The sequence below is a fragment of the Cervus canadensis genome, chromosome 18, assembly GCF_019320065.1.
Source record: "Cervus canadensis isolate Bull #8, Minnesota chromosome 18, ASM1932006v1, whole genome shotgun sequence".
NCBI classification, from domain to species: domain Eukaryota; kingdom Metazoa; phylum Chordata; class Mammalia; order Artiodactyla; family Cervidae; genus Cervus; species Cervus canadensis.
This window is the reverse complement of record NC_057403.1, coordinates 17,213,405-17,229,851: the sequence shown is the minus strand read 5'-3', so window position 1 is coordinate 17,229,851 and position 16,447 is coordinate 17,213,405. Positions and strand designations below refer to the sequence as shown.

General features: G+C 46.8%; 1 protein-coding gene and 1 pseudogene across 6 annotated transcripts in view; both read left to right on the top strand.

Annotated features, from left to right (window-relative positions):
• The window catches only part of CEACAM20 (CEA cell adhesion molecule 20), a 92,878-nt gene extending 77,000 nt beyond the window's left edge, over nt 1-15,878 (top strand). Inside the window, exons 4-14 of one of the 5 annotated variants that reach the window (XM_043436146.1) lie at nt 322-387; nt 983-1,267; nt 1,961-2,254; nt 4,048-4,320; nt 6,347-6,622; nt 7,520-7,634; nt 7,837-7,922; nt 8,950-9,011; nt 9,373-9,408; nt 10,177-10,299; nt 13,328-15,878. In XM_043436146.1, coding sequence (XP_043292081.1) covers nt 322-387; nt 983-1,267; nt 1,961-2,254; nt 4,048-4,320; nt 6,347-6,622; nt 7,520-7,634; nt 7,837-7,922; nt 8,950-9,011; nt 9,373-9,408; nt 10,177-10,299; nt 13,328-13,381 — 1,670 coding nt within the window. In that variant the 3' untranslated portion in view covers nt 13,382-15,878. Of the gene's footprint in view, nt 1-321; nt 388-982; nt 1,268-1,960; nt 2,255-4,047; nt 4,321-6,346; nt 6,623-7,519; nt 7,635-7,836; nt 7,923-8,949; nt 9,012-9,372; nt 9,409-10,176; nt 10,300-12,228; nt 12,339-13,327 lie in introns of those variants that run through there. The other 4 variants (XM_043436147.1, XM_043436145.1, XM_043436148.1 and 1 more) reach the window with 4 other exon arrangements.
• Nucleotides 14,156-15,878, top strand: LOC122420739 (annotated as a pseudogene). Its single transcript, XR_006263366.1, has one exon. The product of XR_006263366.1 is annotated as a 40S ribosomal protein S10-like (transcript).
• Nucleotides 15,879-16,447: the final 569 nt, after the last annotated feature.

Genomic DNA, 16,447 nt, shown 5'->3' with positions numbered 1-16,447 from the left:
CATCTTCCACGGAATGAGCATCACTGGAGAGAGTGCAGTGACCCTCAGGGGATCCAGTTAAAACTGGTCAGTGTTCATTACCACCCCCTACAATTCTAGGAGGCAGATGATATTATTCCCATTTTATAGCTGGGGAAACTGAGGCTCAGAGACGACAAAACATGCCTCAAGTCACATAGCCAGGAAGTAGTGAGTGAAAGTCAAGCCTCAAGGGGTGGAGGGCCCCATTCATGACCTCAGACCTCCCTCCACTCAGGAAGACCACAGCTGGACACCCCCAACACACCTTCCTCCCTGAATGCCTCCTCTTTCCCCCTCCAGCCTCACTTTTGACCGTGTGGAGCTTGGCAGCTGCAGCCCAGATCTCCCGTGATGCCTTCACCCTAAGTGAGAAGGATGTTGTTCCGTCTACATTTGGGGCCCGTTGGTCACCCCTGACTCATGGTAGATTCAGGGCACAGAAAACAAGGCTCTCATTCTGGTCTCTATCTCCACCCTCAAGTGCTCATCCGGGTTCCATGCCCAAAGTCCCAACAGGACAAACCTGATTGGCCCAGTCAGGCAATGACTGGGCCAATCAGTTGTGTTCGAGAGGGGGCAGGGGGTGTGAAGGGGTGGATGTCCTGGCTGGGGCTAGGGAAAATTGGCTAAGAAGTGGTAGAGGGACCTGGTTGTTATCCCCAGTACAAGCTTGACTTCTTTGCAGCCAATAATAATTGACCCACCGTCATGTCCCTGATCCTCTGTTTTATTTGCAACACCTCATTTACTGGGGGAGAGGAGACTTGAGGGTCCCAAGATAACACCTAGAATGAGAACTAGATCCAGCATTGGAGACCAGTCATGGAGCTGAGGGGTGTCTGCATGCAATTCCAACCCCTCCCTGTTTCTTGGGGTCCCTCTGTGACTATATTTTACTTGGTCTATCCTTCACCTGTGTCTCTGCTTCTGTCTCCCCCTACTCTCGTTTCTCCCTCTGTAGAAACTCTGGCCAAGCCCACCATTTCAGTCAGCCAGGGCACAGTCATAGAGCACAGGGAAAATGTGACCTTCTACTGTGACACCCCAGACGTCAACATCACCATCCGCTGGGTCTCCAACCACCAGCCCCTGCCATCCCATGAGCGCATACAGCTGTCCACAGATGGCAAGAACCTCACCATCCTCACTGTCCAGCGGCAGGATGCTGGGGAGTACCAATGTGAAGCTTGGGATCTGGGACTCCTCCTGGTCAAGAGCAGTGACCCCACCTACCTGACTGTGTACTGTGAGTCCCTTTCCATTCTCCCCAGCCCCTCAGCAACACCCGCTTCCTCAGTGATCTCATCCAGTCTCGCAGCTTTACATACCATCCAAATGCGGACTTGTCCATCCTTGAACTCCAGACATATAGCTGTTTGACATCTCTACTTGGATTCTCCTGGAAACGTCCAACGTGATGTGCCTAAAATCGAGCTCCTTAACTTTTGAATGTTTGATCCAAAATATTGCCTAGGTAGTCGTGAGGAAAGAGCAATTGCTGGCATGCTTTATTTTTTTATGTATTATCTTTATTTTCACTGCTCTGGGTGACAGGCAGGCTTCTCTTCTTGTGGAGCACAGGCTCTAGAGCACTTGGGCTCAGTAGTTGCAGTGCAGGCATAGTTGCCCCACGGCATGTGGGATCTTAGTTCCCCAACTGGGGATCAAACCTGCATCCCCTGTATTGGAAGGCAAATTCATAACCAGTGGACCACCAGGGAAGTCCCTTGCTGGCATGCTTTAGGTGTGTCTTTCAAACCTGCTTTACCCAGGGATGCATGTGGCATATCCTCACTGTCAGACTCTAACATCTCCTTTGTAATGGTTCCAGAGTTTGAGGGAAGAGAAAAGTTCCTGTTTATTGAATGCCTGGGTCCCCCTAAGAGAGCTCTCACTGATGATACTATTGTTGCTGCTACAATTGTTCTTGTCCTCCCAGATGGCCCTGACCCGGTCACGATCAAGTGGGAGCCTGGTGTAGCCAGCGGGGATGTGGTTGAGGTGATGGAGGGCTCCAATGTGACCTTCTTGGCAGAAACTGAGTCTTACCCACCAGCTTTATATTCATGGTATTTCGCCAATGACTCCAAGCCCGTCTCAAGCTTGTTCCTCAACACGAGCAGTGTTACCATCCATGCCGTGTCCAAAGAACACGAGGGCACCTACAGCTGCTTGGTGTCCAACACTGCCACCCAACTGACCGTCCTGGGCACTGTCAAAGTCCGCGTCCTCAGTGAGTCTCTTTCCCCCATTCCTGTCCTTTGTGCCTCTGACAGTCAGGGCCACTGACCTCCTCGAGCTGGAGGAGGGCGTGGTGGGGTGGGGCTCTCCCTTGCGGCTGGTGGCAGACTGTGGCTCTGGGCACAGGGAAGGACCCGGGTCCTTGTTTGGCACATCTTCCACAAGGCTTTGGAGGCTCTCTGTGGGGCGTCTATCACTTTACTCTCTGGAAGTGTGGGAGGTGATTCTCTGTACATACAAACACTAACACAGCACTCACACACGCCATACACACATGGACACACACACATGACAGTCACACACGCAGGGGACTTCTCTGGTGTTCTGGTGGTTAAGACTGCACTCCCGATGCAGGGGGCCTGGGTTTGAGCCCCATTTGGGGAACTAAGATTCCTCATGCCACATGACATGGCTAAAAAAATAGAATCAGTCACGCATGCATCGCAGATACACACATGTGCACCACAGACACATACAGCTCACATACAACACATACAACTCACACGCAGCACATACACACAGCACACAAAAGCACACAACACACACACACACAAGACCCACATACCATGGACCCAACAGACACACACAGTACATGAAACACACAGGACATAACACATCACACATACCACACATACACACACCGTACACATAAAGCCCACAACATGTACATAGGTGTACTCACACATAGGCAGAGCACACGCAAAATACTTAGAGAACACAGACACACGTATCTCAAATATGTGACAAACAATACCACAGACACACAACATGTTCTCTCATAAAACACGTATACACACGAAACATAATATCCACCCAATAGACACCTACAGCACATATCACAGACACTAAACATCCTCATGTACAACACAGAAAACACCTCACATACCACACATTTAACACCCTCAACACATGCAGAACACACACAGTACGTAACTGTACTTCACACATTGTAGTGATATACCAAGCATGTAGGTATGTACATACATGTACTGTGCTTGTAAATACATGGTACAACATATACACAGAACACATACATTACCACAGACACATAACATATACTCATGTACAGAAGATATACGCACACACAACATATACTCACTTGCACACAGAGTACGTGTGTGTGTGTATATATATATATATATATATATATGTATATGTATATACACACCACCATACCTCACAGTCACAATACATGTATACACAACACACACATATAGATAGACACAAAAGGGACTTCTCTGGTGGTCCAGTGGTTAAGTCCAGTTGCCAGTGCAGGAGACAAGGGTTCGATCCCTGGTCTGGGAAGATCCCTCATGCCAGGGAGCTACTAAGTCTGTGTACCACAGGGACTGAGCCCGGACGCCCTAGAGCCCGTGTTCCACAGCAGGAGAAGCCACCACTATGAGAAGCCTGTGCACCACACTAGAGAGCAGGTCCCACACAACACAACTAGAGAAAGCCCTCATGCAGCAACAAAATCCCAGCACAGGCAAAAATAAATAAAGACACAGAACACACACTCACACACAAAACTCATCCATGTACCACACACTCTCCGTACATGCAAAACCTGTAACATATTCACATAATTGTCACACAACACACGCTCATACACAAAAGACTTAGATACCCCACCCACACAGCACAGTCATATGCAACACACACACATACACGCCACACACCACATAAACACACATCCCTGGGAAATCCTGTGGGCCCCATATGGGCAGGAGACTGGCAAAGGGTGTCCCTGGATCCCGTCCCGTCCCTCTTGTGTGTTTCCAGAAACACTGACCAAGCCTTACATCATACCCCCAAACCGGACTCTTGTGGAGGACACCAACTTGGTGGTCCTGACCTGCCAGACCCCCCATGAGGGAGTTGGAGTCCGGTGGTTCCTGGGGGACCAACTCCTCCTGCCCAGCGAGCACCTGATGCCTATAAACAACACCCTGGTCATCCTCGGCCTTCGGCGGAACGACACTGGGCCCTATGCGTGCGAGGTCTGGAACTGGGGCAGCCGGGCGCGGAGTGAAGCCCTGAAGTTGAACATCAGCTGTGAGTCGTCCCTAGCCTGGACCTTCTCCTCCTTCCTCCTCTCTCCCTTGCTGAAGTTCTTACATCCAGCCGCTCATCCCATAATTATCAAACACCTGCTCTGTGACAGGCATGTCTGAGCAGGGGACAAGGCCACCCTCACGGAGCTTTATGTTCTAGTGGGGGAGACAGACCATACACAGCTGAACAAGGGGAAATCCATGCTGTGTCAGATGGAACTAGAGGCAGTGAGAAAGACAGGCAAGGCTGGGAAGTGGGGGAGGTGTTGCAGTCCTGGCTGGGGTGGTCAGGTGAGGCTTCCTGGAGGAGGTGGTATGTGTGCAGCAGGAGGCAGGGAGAGAGCTGTGCAGGTGACCAAGGGAAGTGAATCCCAAGGCTGGGGAGGTGGGACTGTGCTTGGCTTGTCAGAGGAATCCCAGGAGGCCAAGATGACTGGAGAGGTAAGTTATAGGGAGAATGGAACAGAAGAAGCTGGGAGGGTGGGGGTAATAGACCACACAGGGTCCCGTGGGCCATGGTGGGGACACTCGAGCTACAAAAGGCTCTGAGCAGAGGAGAGAGAGGATTAGACTGGGGTTTGCACAGAGTCTTTCTGGCCCTTGTCTAAAGGGTGGAAACAGGGGAGAGGGAGGAGGTGATACCGTTGTTTTTGTCTGATTCCATGGAGAGGCAGACCCCAAAATGGGATTCAGTGGATTATATATGCAAAGATTTTCTTAAGGGAATGCTCTTGTGCAGAAAAGGTAGGGAGAGAGCCTCAAAAGAGTGGGATTGCCCTCAGACTGAGGTACTTGGAGTGAGGGAGGAAGACAGAGTACAGAGTTGGGTGGGAGCATTTGGACCACCGTGTAGTCTAAGGAATGTTGTCAAGACTCTCCAGGAGCCCAGGTCTCCCAGGAAGGGGTCTGCCTTACTTTCTCCAACACCCTCAGGTACTGGCAGGGTGCAGCCCAGGAGAGGCCTGGGAGTGGATTACGGGGTACAGCAGCTGGGCCCTTGGTCAATTCCACTCTTACTGATGGAGGTCTGTGAGGTGTCCTCTTGTGGTAGGCACAGTCATCCATCAAGAACTGACGGGGCTGATCAGCTGTAGTGATCAGACCATGAATATATTTTAAATATCAAAGTCACAGGGTTTACTGCTAGTTGACATGAAGCAAGAGAGAAAGGGAGGAGTCAAGAATGACTCCAAGATTTTTTTTTTTTTTTGGCTTAAGCTACCATCAGCACTCTAAGAACTATAAACATGTTGGAAGTTAGGGGATACATGTCGCAGGACACAGCAACAATTTCTGAAGCCTGGATGTCTTATGAGGCTTCCTTGTTAGAATTCACTTTTGCAAGGGCAGGGGTTTTTGTTTTTCATTTTCATTTTGTTTTGTTTTGGACTTTCCCCCTCCATGTTGTGGATTACATTCTGCTTGCTCAGCACCTAAGAGAGGAAAAGGGACCTTTTTCTCCTTCTTCTCTTGCCGAGATTCCTTTCAGCAACAGTTGGAAGAGCCTTTGACTCCCAGGAATTCCCTCAGTTAGAATTGAGAAGGGGGGAGAAAAGAAAGCAGAACTTCACATGTGGAATTGAATGGGCTAAAATAGGTTATCTTGATAACCCTATATGCAAGACAGAAAAAGAGACACAGATGTATAGAACAGACCTTTGGACTCTATGGGAGAAGGCGAGGGTGGGATGATCTGAGAGAACAGCATCGAAACATGTATATTATCAAGTGTGAAACAGATCGCCAGTCCAGGTTGGATGCATGAGACAAGTGCTCGGGGCTGGTGCACTGGGATGACCCAGAGGGATGGGATGGGGAGGGAGGTGGGAGGGGGGTTCAGGATGGGGAACACATGTAAATTCATGGCTGATTCATGTCAATGTATGGCAAAAACCACTACAATATTGTAAAGTAATTAGCCTCCAACTAATAAAAATAAATGGAAAAAAAATGTCATAACTGAAAAAAAAAAAATAGGTTATCTCACCGGTGGAGGATGGGAGCATAATATTTGGCTCTGCATGCAGACGGCCCCGATCAAGTGTACTTCACCAGCGGGTCAGAGACCCTGGCGGACAACACCATCAGCGCGGAGCTCAACTCCAAACTGACCCTGCAGTGTTGGGCTGAATCCCAGCCGGGTGCTGAGTTTAACTGGACCCATGACAAAACCAGTGTGTGCCAGGGGGAGCAACTGGTCATCGAGGCCCTGACTTGGAAACACCAAGGGAATTACAGCTGCACAGCTTCTAACTCTGTCACACTGCTGACCTGCTCTGCCTCAGTCATGGTCCGCGTCATAGGTGAGTCTTTCAGGTAAGCCTTCCCCTTGGGCCCAGGTGACTTTCTCTGATGCTGGCCTTAGCACTCTGGTCTCTTATTAGGGATTGGAGTGTGGCACTGGCTGTCCTGATGGGCAGGTTCCTAGTTCCGAGCTGTTGAATTCCAGCCACTAACAGTCAGACTCAGGACTTCCCTGGAGATCCAGTGGTTAAGACTCTGTGCTTCGACTATGTGTGCTTCCACTGCAGGGGGTGAGGGTTAGATCCCTGGTCAGGGAACTAAGATACTGCATGCTGCAAAGTGGCCAAAAAATAGAAAAAAAAAAATTTGTGATCTCATTTCATCTTCAGAACATCCCTATACAGTAGGTACCATTTCCCCCACTTTGCAAATGAGGAAATGAGACTCAGAAAGTGTAGTTACTTTTGTCTGTGTCCACAGGACCCCAGACAGTCAAAGGTGACTCAGGTTTCCAGTTGCCAAAGCCCTTTGCTGTGACAACCATATTTGATTCATCATCTAAATCAGTAACATCATCACACCAACACTGACTGATCACTTTGCATGGGTCTAAATACTTCACCCACATTGAACATACCAAACCTTACATGTACTGAACATGAATACATACATGTTTAATCTTTTCAGCAACAATATGGAGTAGGCTTCACATTATCTTTGTTTTTAAGGAAGAGCCAAAGGAAACACAAAGAGGTTAAGTAGCATGGCCAAGGTCACACAGCTGAGATGTGAACTTAGGACATTTGACTCCAGAAATGATTCTATTACTACTATAAACTTCTGCCTCCCAATGGCTGGAAAACAAGTACTCATCAAACGACGGTGGAGATAAAGCCCCAAGATTGGGAATGAGGTTGGGGACAGGGATGAGGTCCTGCTTCTTTCTCCTTGCCCAGATCACCAGTCATCCCTGTCTGCAGGGGCCATCGCTGGCATTACTGTCGGGATCCTGGCTGTCATTGCCCTGGCCATAGGGCTGGGCTGCTTCCTGCACACTGGAAATACCAACAGGTAAATCTCAGAGTGGGGTGGGGGTGTGGCCTATGGGGGACCACCTGCCCAGTAGAAGGGTTGCTGACCATGGTGCTGAGTGGTGCCTATTGGGAACTGAGAGGGTTTGGGACGTTGCCCAAAATGGACATAGGATATGGGCAGAGCCTGCGGAGATGGGCAAGGACTAGAGGCATAGTGAACAAGGGTCTTGGGGTTTCAGGCTCTCAAGGAGAACAACAGAGGATACCGTCTATGAGAACATGACACCCACTTCTGAAGAGGGTCACCTTGAAGAGCTCGGTCGCAGTAAGTGACTCCATAGCTGATACCCAGGGCAGCAGTGAGGTCTGGAGAAGAGGCTGGTGCAAAGAGCCCAGGCTTCTGCTCCCAGCTTCGCCCCTGGGTCACTATGACATCATGGGCAAACCCTGTAGTCTTGGACCCTCTGTGTCCCCATCTGGAAAATGGATGAGATCAGGGTCAAGAACTCTGAGGAGTGCTGCCTGTTTCAACAGCCACAACACAAATATGACAACGTACTGCCATTCTAGTCTTCCTCACTCTCAGAAAACTTTGTTAATGGATTCTATAAGCAGAGAGAATCAATCATGACACTCCTCCCTGCTACATTCAAAACAAATCTCACTGTCCATCTCAATGTAGTACCTCATGCAGCCTTCTTTGGCCAAAGGCAAAATGAAACATCTTTGCCATGTCTGGTCTAAGATTCTGGTAAGATGGGCTCATGAAGCAGAAGTCCTCTGGGACTGTCCAATTCAGCTCAGTTTTACAGAGAAGAAAACCAAGGCCAGGAAGGATATATGATGAACACAGGCTACAGAGGACCCTGGTACACCTGGGGCTGGGTCTAAGACTTCTGACCTCATCTGTATCATCAAACAGTCTTATCTAACCCAGAACTTGATTTCCAAGACCTTCCCAGGTCAACATCACTGGAGATGTGATGGGGTAGTCCTGGGGATGAAAGAAGGAAGGTTTCTGCCACGTCCTTCCTGGGGATAGAAGTGCCCTGCCTGGACAAGTCACCCCTTCCCTCACGCATGCGTGTGTGCTCGGTGGCTTCAGTTGTGTCCGGCTCTTTGCGACCCCACGGACTGTAGCCCACCAGTCTCCTCTATCCATGGGATTTTACCAGCAAGAATATTGGAGTGGGTTGCCATGCCCTCCTCCAGGCAATCTTCCCAATCCAGGGATCAAACCCATGTCTCCTGCATTGCAGGTAGATTCTTTACCTCTGAGACACTGGGGAAGCCCCTTCTTCCCTCATATCTCTCCCTAACTCTAGCCTTGGGCTGGCATTCACTTTCTCTAGACTGGCCCATGCCTGTGTATGCCAATGTACCCGCCACTCAAGGACAGATCCCAGTCAAAAAGGTGGGTAATTCTCCAGAGGCACCCCCCCTACTCCCCTGACTGCCTGGCACTTCCCCAGCCCAGCAGGGCTGTTATGTCTCACCTCTTGGGGTGGGGGTGAAGTTCAGGCATGTTCTCTTAAGGATGCCCAGTGGCAGCTTGGGTCCCTACTTTCTCTGGGTATCTCAGGACCATCCATGGCTTTTTCATCTCTTCTCCTTGTTTTCTTTCTCTTTCGCATGACAATGCCTAACCTGGAGCCCCCTCTGGGAATCAGAAGAGGTGTAACTGCCTCTGAGGCCTGAGCTATTTCCAAGAATTTCCAGGGGTGACCATTTATCCCAGGCCTCAGGACCTCTTCACTATTTTCTTTTCCCCCCAGATGCTGCCAGTAGACCCTCCAGAGCAATTATATGAGGTAGGTTGGCCTTGCTTGATTCTATTAAAGTTACAAAGGAATACAATCTGAGAATGTTATATTTGACAAGTATGAGAAATCATCTTGTCTAGATCTTTCATTGAGCATTGCTGGGCCAGGAATGGGAAGAACGTGGCTCAAGGCCTCACAGGGAGCTGGGCTAGATTCCTTTTAAAAAGTATATTTATTTGTTTATTTATGGCTGTGTCAGGTCTTAGTTGCAGCATGCCAGATGTTCGTTAAGGCCTGTGGGATCTTTGTGGTAGTGTGGTGGGTTTTTCTCTAGTTGTGGGTCGAGGGCTCCCGAGTGCATGAGCTCAGTAGTTGTAGTATGGACTTAGTCGCCCCAAGGCCTGTGGGATCTTAGTTTCCCACCAGGGATCAAATCCATATCCCCTGCATTAGAAGGCGGATTCTTAACCACTGGACGACCAGGGAAGTCCCTGGTCAGAGTCTAGGATTCTAGCTCCTACCCTGCGCTGCTTCCACTTCTAGTGCTTGCAGTTGGGTTGCACATAAGCTAATACCGGCCTAGCAAGTGACAGGATGCAAAGGACATTTTGGATTAGAAGAAGTTGCAGACGTAGCCAGGTGAAAAGGAAGAGTTCTGGTCCTAGGCCTACTTCTGCTTCTGATCCTTTGAGAGAACCTGGTTGGGAATCTCTTTGTCTCTGGATCTCTGAAGAGTGCACATTGGCACTTTCCAGACGCTGTGGTTCTAAGACAAACTGCTTGTGGGCCCTAACTGATCTCTTTGTTCACTTGCAGCAGGAATCACCTTCCACCATCCTCGGCGGGTATTCTCATGGCCCCAGGAAGCCATCCTCCAAACTTGCATTGCATCCCTTGGTCCCAACTCTACAAAAAGAAAATGCAGAGTCAAACTATCAGGTATTTTTATGCCACACAGAGTCTTTGGACAGATGGAAAGCTGCCACCAATCTCCCTTTTCCTCCTTGCTAAAGAGTCTGTAGGATAACCTATCAAGAGATTTCCTTTCAAAAGTCTTCTCAATCCCTTTGCACCCCCTTTTATCCTATCACTTTCTGGTTCATTTCATTCCATTCCCTTCCTGTCCATCCATTTCACTCCATCCCATGTTTCCATCACACTTATTTTCACTCTACCCGTTTAGCTTTCTATCCATTTAATTTCATTTATTCTCACTTTATTCCAACTGTTTCCTCTCCAGTCCATTTCTGTTTGTTTTTTTTTCATTCCACTCCACTCCCTCTCACTCCATTTATTTCCATAAAATTCCTTTTATTTCCTTTCCATTTCTTCTGTTCCTCTTATTACTTCCCATTCCATTCCTTGTCATCACTTCCCACTACTCAGTGCCATTCCTGTGCATTCCATCCCATTCCATTCTGCTTCATCCACTGTGTCATGTTTTCTCTTTTCTTCTTTCATTCCTTTCCATTCTTTCCCACTTCTCCCTATTACCTTTTATTCCTTTTTATTTTTCCTTTTCAATCCCACCTGTTCATTTCTTCCACATTCCATTTCTGTCTATTTTAATCCTGGCTATCACTTTTCCATTTCCATACCATAACTTTCATTTATTACTCTTATTATTTCACTTTCATTTCATTATTATTTTATTTCATTTCCATTCTTCTCCTTCCTGTTCCACATAATTCCTGTTCTTTCCATCCGCATATTTAATCCACTCATTTCATTCGGTTTCCTACTAGTCCACTCCTCTCTAGTCAGTGTCCTATTTGCATTCATTTCCATTTGGTCAGCTTTCATTTCATTCCACCACATTCCATTTCTTCTCATTCTATTTCTTTTCATTCCCTTCTTTCTTTCCTCTTCCTCATCCCTCCCCCTGCTGTTCAGTTCTGTTTCATTATTTTCTGTTCCCTTTCATTGCATTGTCTTCCATTCTACTTCTACTTTAAAAAAATTATTTTATTGACGTCTACTTGATTTACTTCACTAAGATAATGTGGCGTTATCTTCTGGTGTACAGAAAAGTGATTCAGTTATACATATATATTTGTATATATGTATATATATACAACCCTCCTGTTTCCTGTTCATTCTTCTGTAATCCATCCCACCCTGTTGTACCACATTCCATTCTGCTTCATTACCTGTCATATGAACCATTCTCAAAAGATGTGAATGTCTAAATGTCTTCAGGATTTTTAATAAGAAAAACAAACCCCTTGACAGTAGTTCAGATTAATTAAAGTGGGGATTCATTGAGAAAACACTGAGGAATCTCAGGTAACCAATGTCAGAAGTTACTTGTGGGCCTTGTGGGGATTAGAATCAGGAAGTTTTTCTCTCTTATGGCTGCTCATTTTTTTTTTTAAATAAGGAAAAGTATTTATTTGTGCCTTGTACATTTTAATAAGGGTGGTTGCTCATTTTTGCTGATCAGTGAATTTGTTCCATTCTCCTTGGTTCAGATTGAATGCCTATGCAAGCTTTCTGGTCACTGCTCCTCTACAACTTCAAATTATATATGACAACACCCTCTACTACTATCTAAAGGTTTCTGGTTCAGATTCTTCATAGGAGAAGCACAGTTGTTCAGGCCATTGTATAGATTGTGCTGACATTTGTCAGCTCTCTAATTATCTGTGAACTGGTACAAACATAGCCTCTTAGGTCCCTCTCTTCATCAGGATCTAGGGGGAAGGAGTCTCATTTGTTCCTTTTCATCAGTGGAGCAAAAGCTCTTCCTGGAAATCTCACCCACTAAACTTTCTCTTATGTCTCCTTGGGTCGGGATGCTGTCATGTGGCCCTTGTTGCAAGGAAGGCTGAGAAAATTAGCTGTTATCCTTCCCACTCTCTCCAATAGAAGCAGGCAAGAGGGAAGATACAGGAGGAGTGTCAGGTCAGACACCTCAGTGTCTGCTACCTTCTGAAGGGATGAGAAGGAGCACACAGCGCAGAGGGTCTGGAGTGGAGTGTTCTGAGTTGAGGAGCATCAATCAAGTGAAAAGGTCCTGAAGTGAATGTATTTTTTATCTGTTGATGCATAAAGAATTACCACGAGCTTAGCAGCTTAAAACAACACATATTTATTATCTCACAGTTTCCTGGGTCAGGAGTTCAGGCAATTCTCTGATGGGTCTTCTGCAAGGCTGCAAAAAAGGCGTTGGCCAAGTCTCAGGTCTCGTCTGAGGCTCTACTGGGAAGGGATCCACGTCTGAGCTCTTCGGGTTGCTGGAAGCATTCAGTTCCTTGCAGGCTGTCATAAGGAGGGCCTCAGTGTCTGACAGCTGTCAGCTGGGGGCTGCACTCAGTTCAGTGCTTTCCATAGGCAGCTCCCAACGTTGTACCTCACTTCTTCAAAGCCAAGAGAGATGTCACACTGTTATATAACATAATCACACAATGTAAGCAGATACCTCCTGTCACCTTTGCCATATTCAAATGGTTAGATGCAAGTCACAGGTCTCGCCCTCAAGGGGAGGTTTGCATCAGGGCATGAAAACCAGGGGACTTCCCTGGTGGCTCAGATGGTAAAGAATCTTCCTGCAATGCAGGAGACCTGGGTTCAAGCCCTGGGTGGGGAAGATCCCCTGGAGAAGGAAATGGCGATCCACTCCAGTCTTCTTGCCTGGGAAATCCCATGGACAGAGGAGCCTGGCGGGCTACAATCCATAGGCTGGCAAAGAATCTGTCACTACTGATGGACTAAGCACAGACACATGCATGAATACCAGGAGGTGAGGATTATGGGGGTCACCTTAGACTCTGTCCTCCACTATGGGGAAGCAAAGGCCATTCCAGGAACAGAAGGGTGTCAGCATGACTGAAGTACAATGAGAAAGGAAGATCTTTGGAATTTTCAAGGTTGAGAAAGGAGAATGCCAGACAGTTTGAGCCCCTACAGCAAGTAGCCCAGGAAAGCCCACCAGAACTGGAACTTACCTCTTCTCTTTGTGTAATAGGTGCTTGTGAATCCAGAAAACAACATCTACTGCCAAATCAACCGTCCCACCTAATGGAAGCAGAGATCCTTTCTCCAGAAATCCTAAAGAAGTCACGCTCAATCATATATTCAATGATGTTTATTACATACACATTATATTCCAGCCATTCTCTTTGTAAACCTTGTGACATTCTGTTTCGATGTCTTTTTCAGGCTCTAGACCCTAGCTGTTACCATATCTTAAGTTTTGGGCTCATGTTTCTTTAAAAGCAATAGAAACAAGTCAAAAGCCACCTAGAATTAAAGGACCAAGGTCTGATAACCAGAAGCTGGGGATGTCATAGTGTTTACTGTATACATTGTTGATGGACACAGCAGGCGGGGAGAAGTCTGAGCCTGAGTCAGCCAGAGTGGAGCACGGGATGTATCCACGGGTCAGACAAGCAGTGTCTTTTCAAATCATAGTAGAGGATAAGGAACAAGGAGCTATTAAGAGATGACAAGAGAAAACACAGAATGCAGCATGGGAATGAGGCACCTAGGGAGGTGCAGGCATGAGATGCTTTGAATCTCAAGAGACTCGGGGATGGAGATGTGAGGATGAGATTTACTAAAGGGAACAAGGAGTCCAGGATGACTCCCAGGTTTCTGGCCAGAGCAACTGGATGACAGTTTCTTCAGGCCACTTTCTGAAGCAACAATGGGGAAGGAGCAAATCTGGGACAGAGAGAGAAATCAAGAATTTGGTTTGACATGTCAAGGATCAATCAGAGAATCAAGTAGGCAAATGTTCATAGAAGTCTAGATAACTTCTTTTCCAGCTCCGGCCCCGATCACAGCAGTCGTCATGATGTTGATGCCCAAGAAGAACCGGATTGGCATTTATGAACTCCTTTTTAAGGCAGGGGTGATGGTGACCAAGAAGAATGTCCACATGTCCTAGCACCTGGAGCTGTCAGACAAGAACGTGCCCAATCTGCACGTCACGAAAGCCATGCAGTCTCTCAAATCACGAGGCTATGTGAAAGAACAGTTTGCCTGGAGACACTTCTACTGCCACCTCACCAACAAGGGCATCCTCCAACCTTCTCCCTGAGATTGTGCCTGCCACCCTGTGCCACAGCCATCCTGAGACTGGCTGGCCATGGCCCAAAAGATTGGAGGGAGAGCGACCTGCAAGGCTCACACCGAGGGGAAGCTGACAGAAACACCTACAGACGAAATGCCTTGCCCCCTGGTGCCGACAAGAAAGCTGAGGCTGGGGCTGGGTCAGCAACTGAATTCCAGTTTAGAGGCGGATTTGGTCATGGACATGGTCAGCCACCTCAGTAAAGTTGAAAGAGATTGTTTTGTGTTGAATAAACCTGTAAACAGAAAAAAATTTTTAAATGTCTAGATAGAGCAGAGCTGGAAATATACATTTGGGAGTTGTCAGTGGGATTTGAAGTTATGGGGTTAGATGAGATCTTGTGTCAGGGGTCCCCAGGACCACCCTCAGGCTCAATGATTTGCTAGAAGGATTCACAGGACCTCCAAGTTGTTATGATCATTGTTATGGCTCATGGCAGCAAAAGGACAGAGAGTAAAATCAGCAAAAGGAAAAGGTACAGATGGTGAAATCTGGAAGAAACTATGTTCCTCAGTTTCCAGGAAGTTGACCAAGAACTAGTCCTTTGAAATAGGCTTTTCTGGGGGGGAATAGGTAGGGTATGAGCAACTCAGACCTGCTGAGTTAACCTTTTCCCCTACAGATCCCAAAGAGAGTGGATGAAGACAGGAAAAGAGTAGGGGCTGACAAACTAAGCACTGGTCCCTCCAACATTTATAGTTTGAGGTGGAGGATTCAGCAAAGGAAACGGGCTGTCCTTTTATCCTGCTGAGAACTTCCTCCTTGCTTCCCCTGAATATCAGTGGAACAGATCACACTCTCCCTCTCATCTTTGTCTTTAAAGCAAATGAATTTATAACTTCCTTGCTCTTCCGTAGATGTTGAGCCCTCACCCAACTCATGGACAATAGAACCTCAGTATGAAACTTGGGTCTCAGCCAATCCTCAAGCAACTGAGAGAGAAATCTCTGGGTTAGATGGTCATCTGTGTAGAATGAGTTTCTGTTCCTCAGGAGTAGCTATTCCAAAGTCTGTAATATTCAGGTTAGGTCAGGGATTCAGGTGCCCTTGCAAGTAGATATTACCATCTTGTTCGTTTTGAAAGAAAAAAATGGTGAAACAGAAGACAAAGTCAGTTTTAAGTTATATAGTACTAGTGCTTTAATGTCTGAATATCTTGAAGTGAAAAAAACAATGAAAACAAAAAAGTGAACAGAAGAAAGGGAAGATGAGCTAACACTCCAAAGACCCCATCGTGATTTTGCCTTATTATACTAAATCTGTAGATCAATCTATAAGATTTGACCTCTTTACAACACAACCATTGTAACGTGGCATTTGTACGTCTTTTATCTCAGTAGTTTCAAAGGCTTCTATTAATGTCTCTAAATTTATTTTACCAAATTTATTTGTAGGGCTGTTTTTGGCTTCTCTTCTAAATAAATGTGAACCCTTCTCTGTCTTTTTTTAAAGTTATTTTATTTACTGGCTGTGCTGGGTCTTCGTTACTCCTTGGGCTTTTCTCTAGTTGTGGTGAGCAGGAGCTACTCACTAGTTTTGGTGCATGAGCTTCTCTTGCTGAGCATGGGTTCTAGGGTTCCTGGGCTCTAGCACAGGCTCGATAGATACACTCCATGGTATGTGGGGTCTTTCTGGAACAGGGATTGAACCCATGTTTTGAAGCTCCTTTCTCTGTATTGTTTGTAAACTAAGTATTGCTTATGTAGAGAAAAGATCCTGGTATGTAGGCAAGGGGAAAATTGCATAATGTAGAAATTAAGAGCATGGATTCCAGAGTCAGACTTTTCTCTTTTACTGTGGTAAAAGTCACATAATTTAAATAAAACACACTATCTTAACAATATTTAACCATACAGTTCAGTGGCACTAAGTACATTGATATTATTGTGAAAATCTCACCGTCTTCCAGGTCCTGAATTTTTCACCTTCCTAAACTGAAACTGTCCCCATCCCATGCTTCTACCAATATACTTTGCAGAGTCAGACTTCTTGAACTCAAATACTAACTCT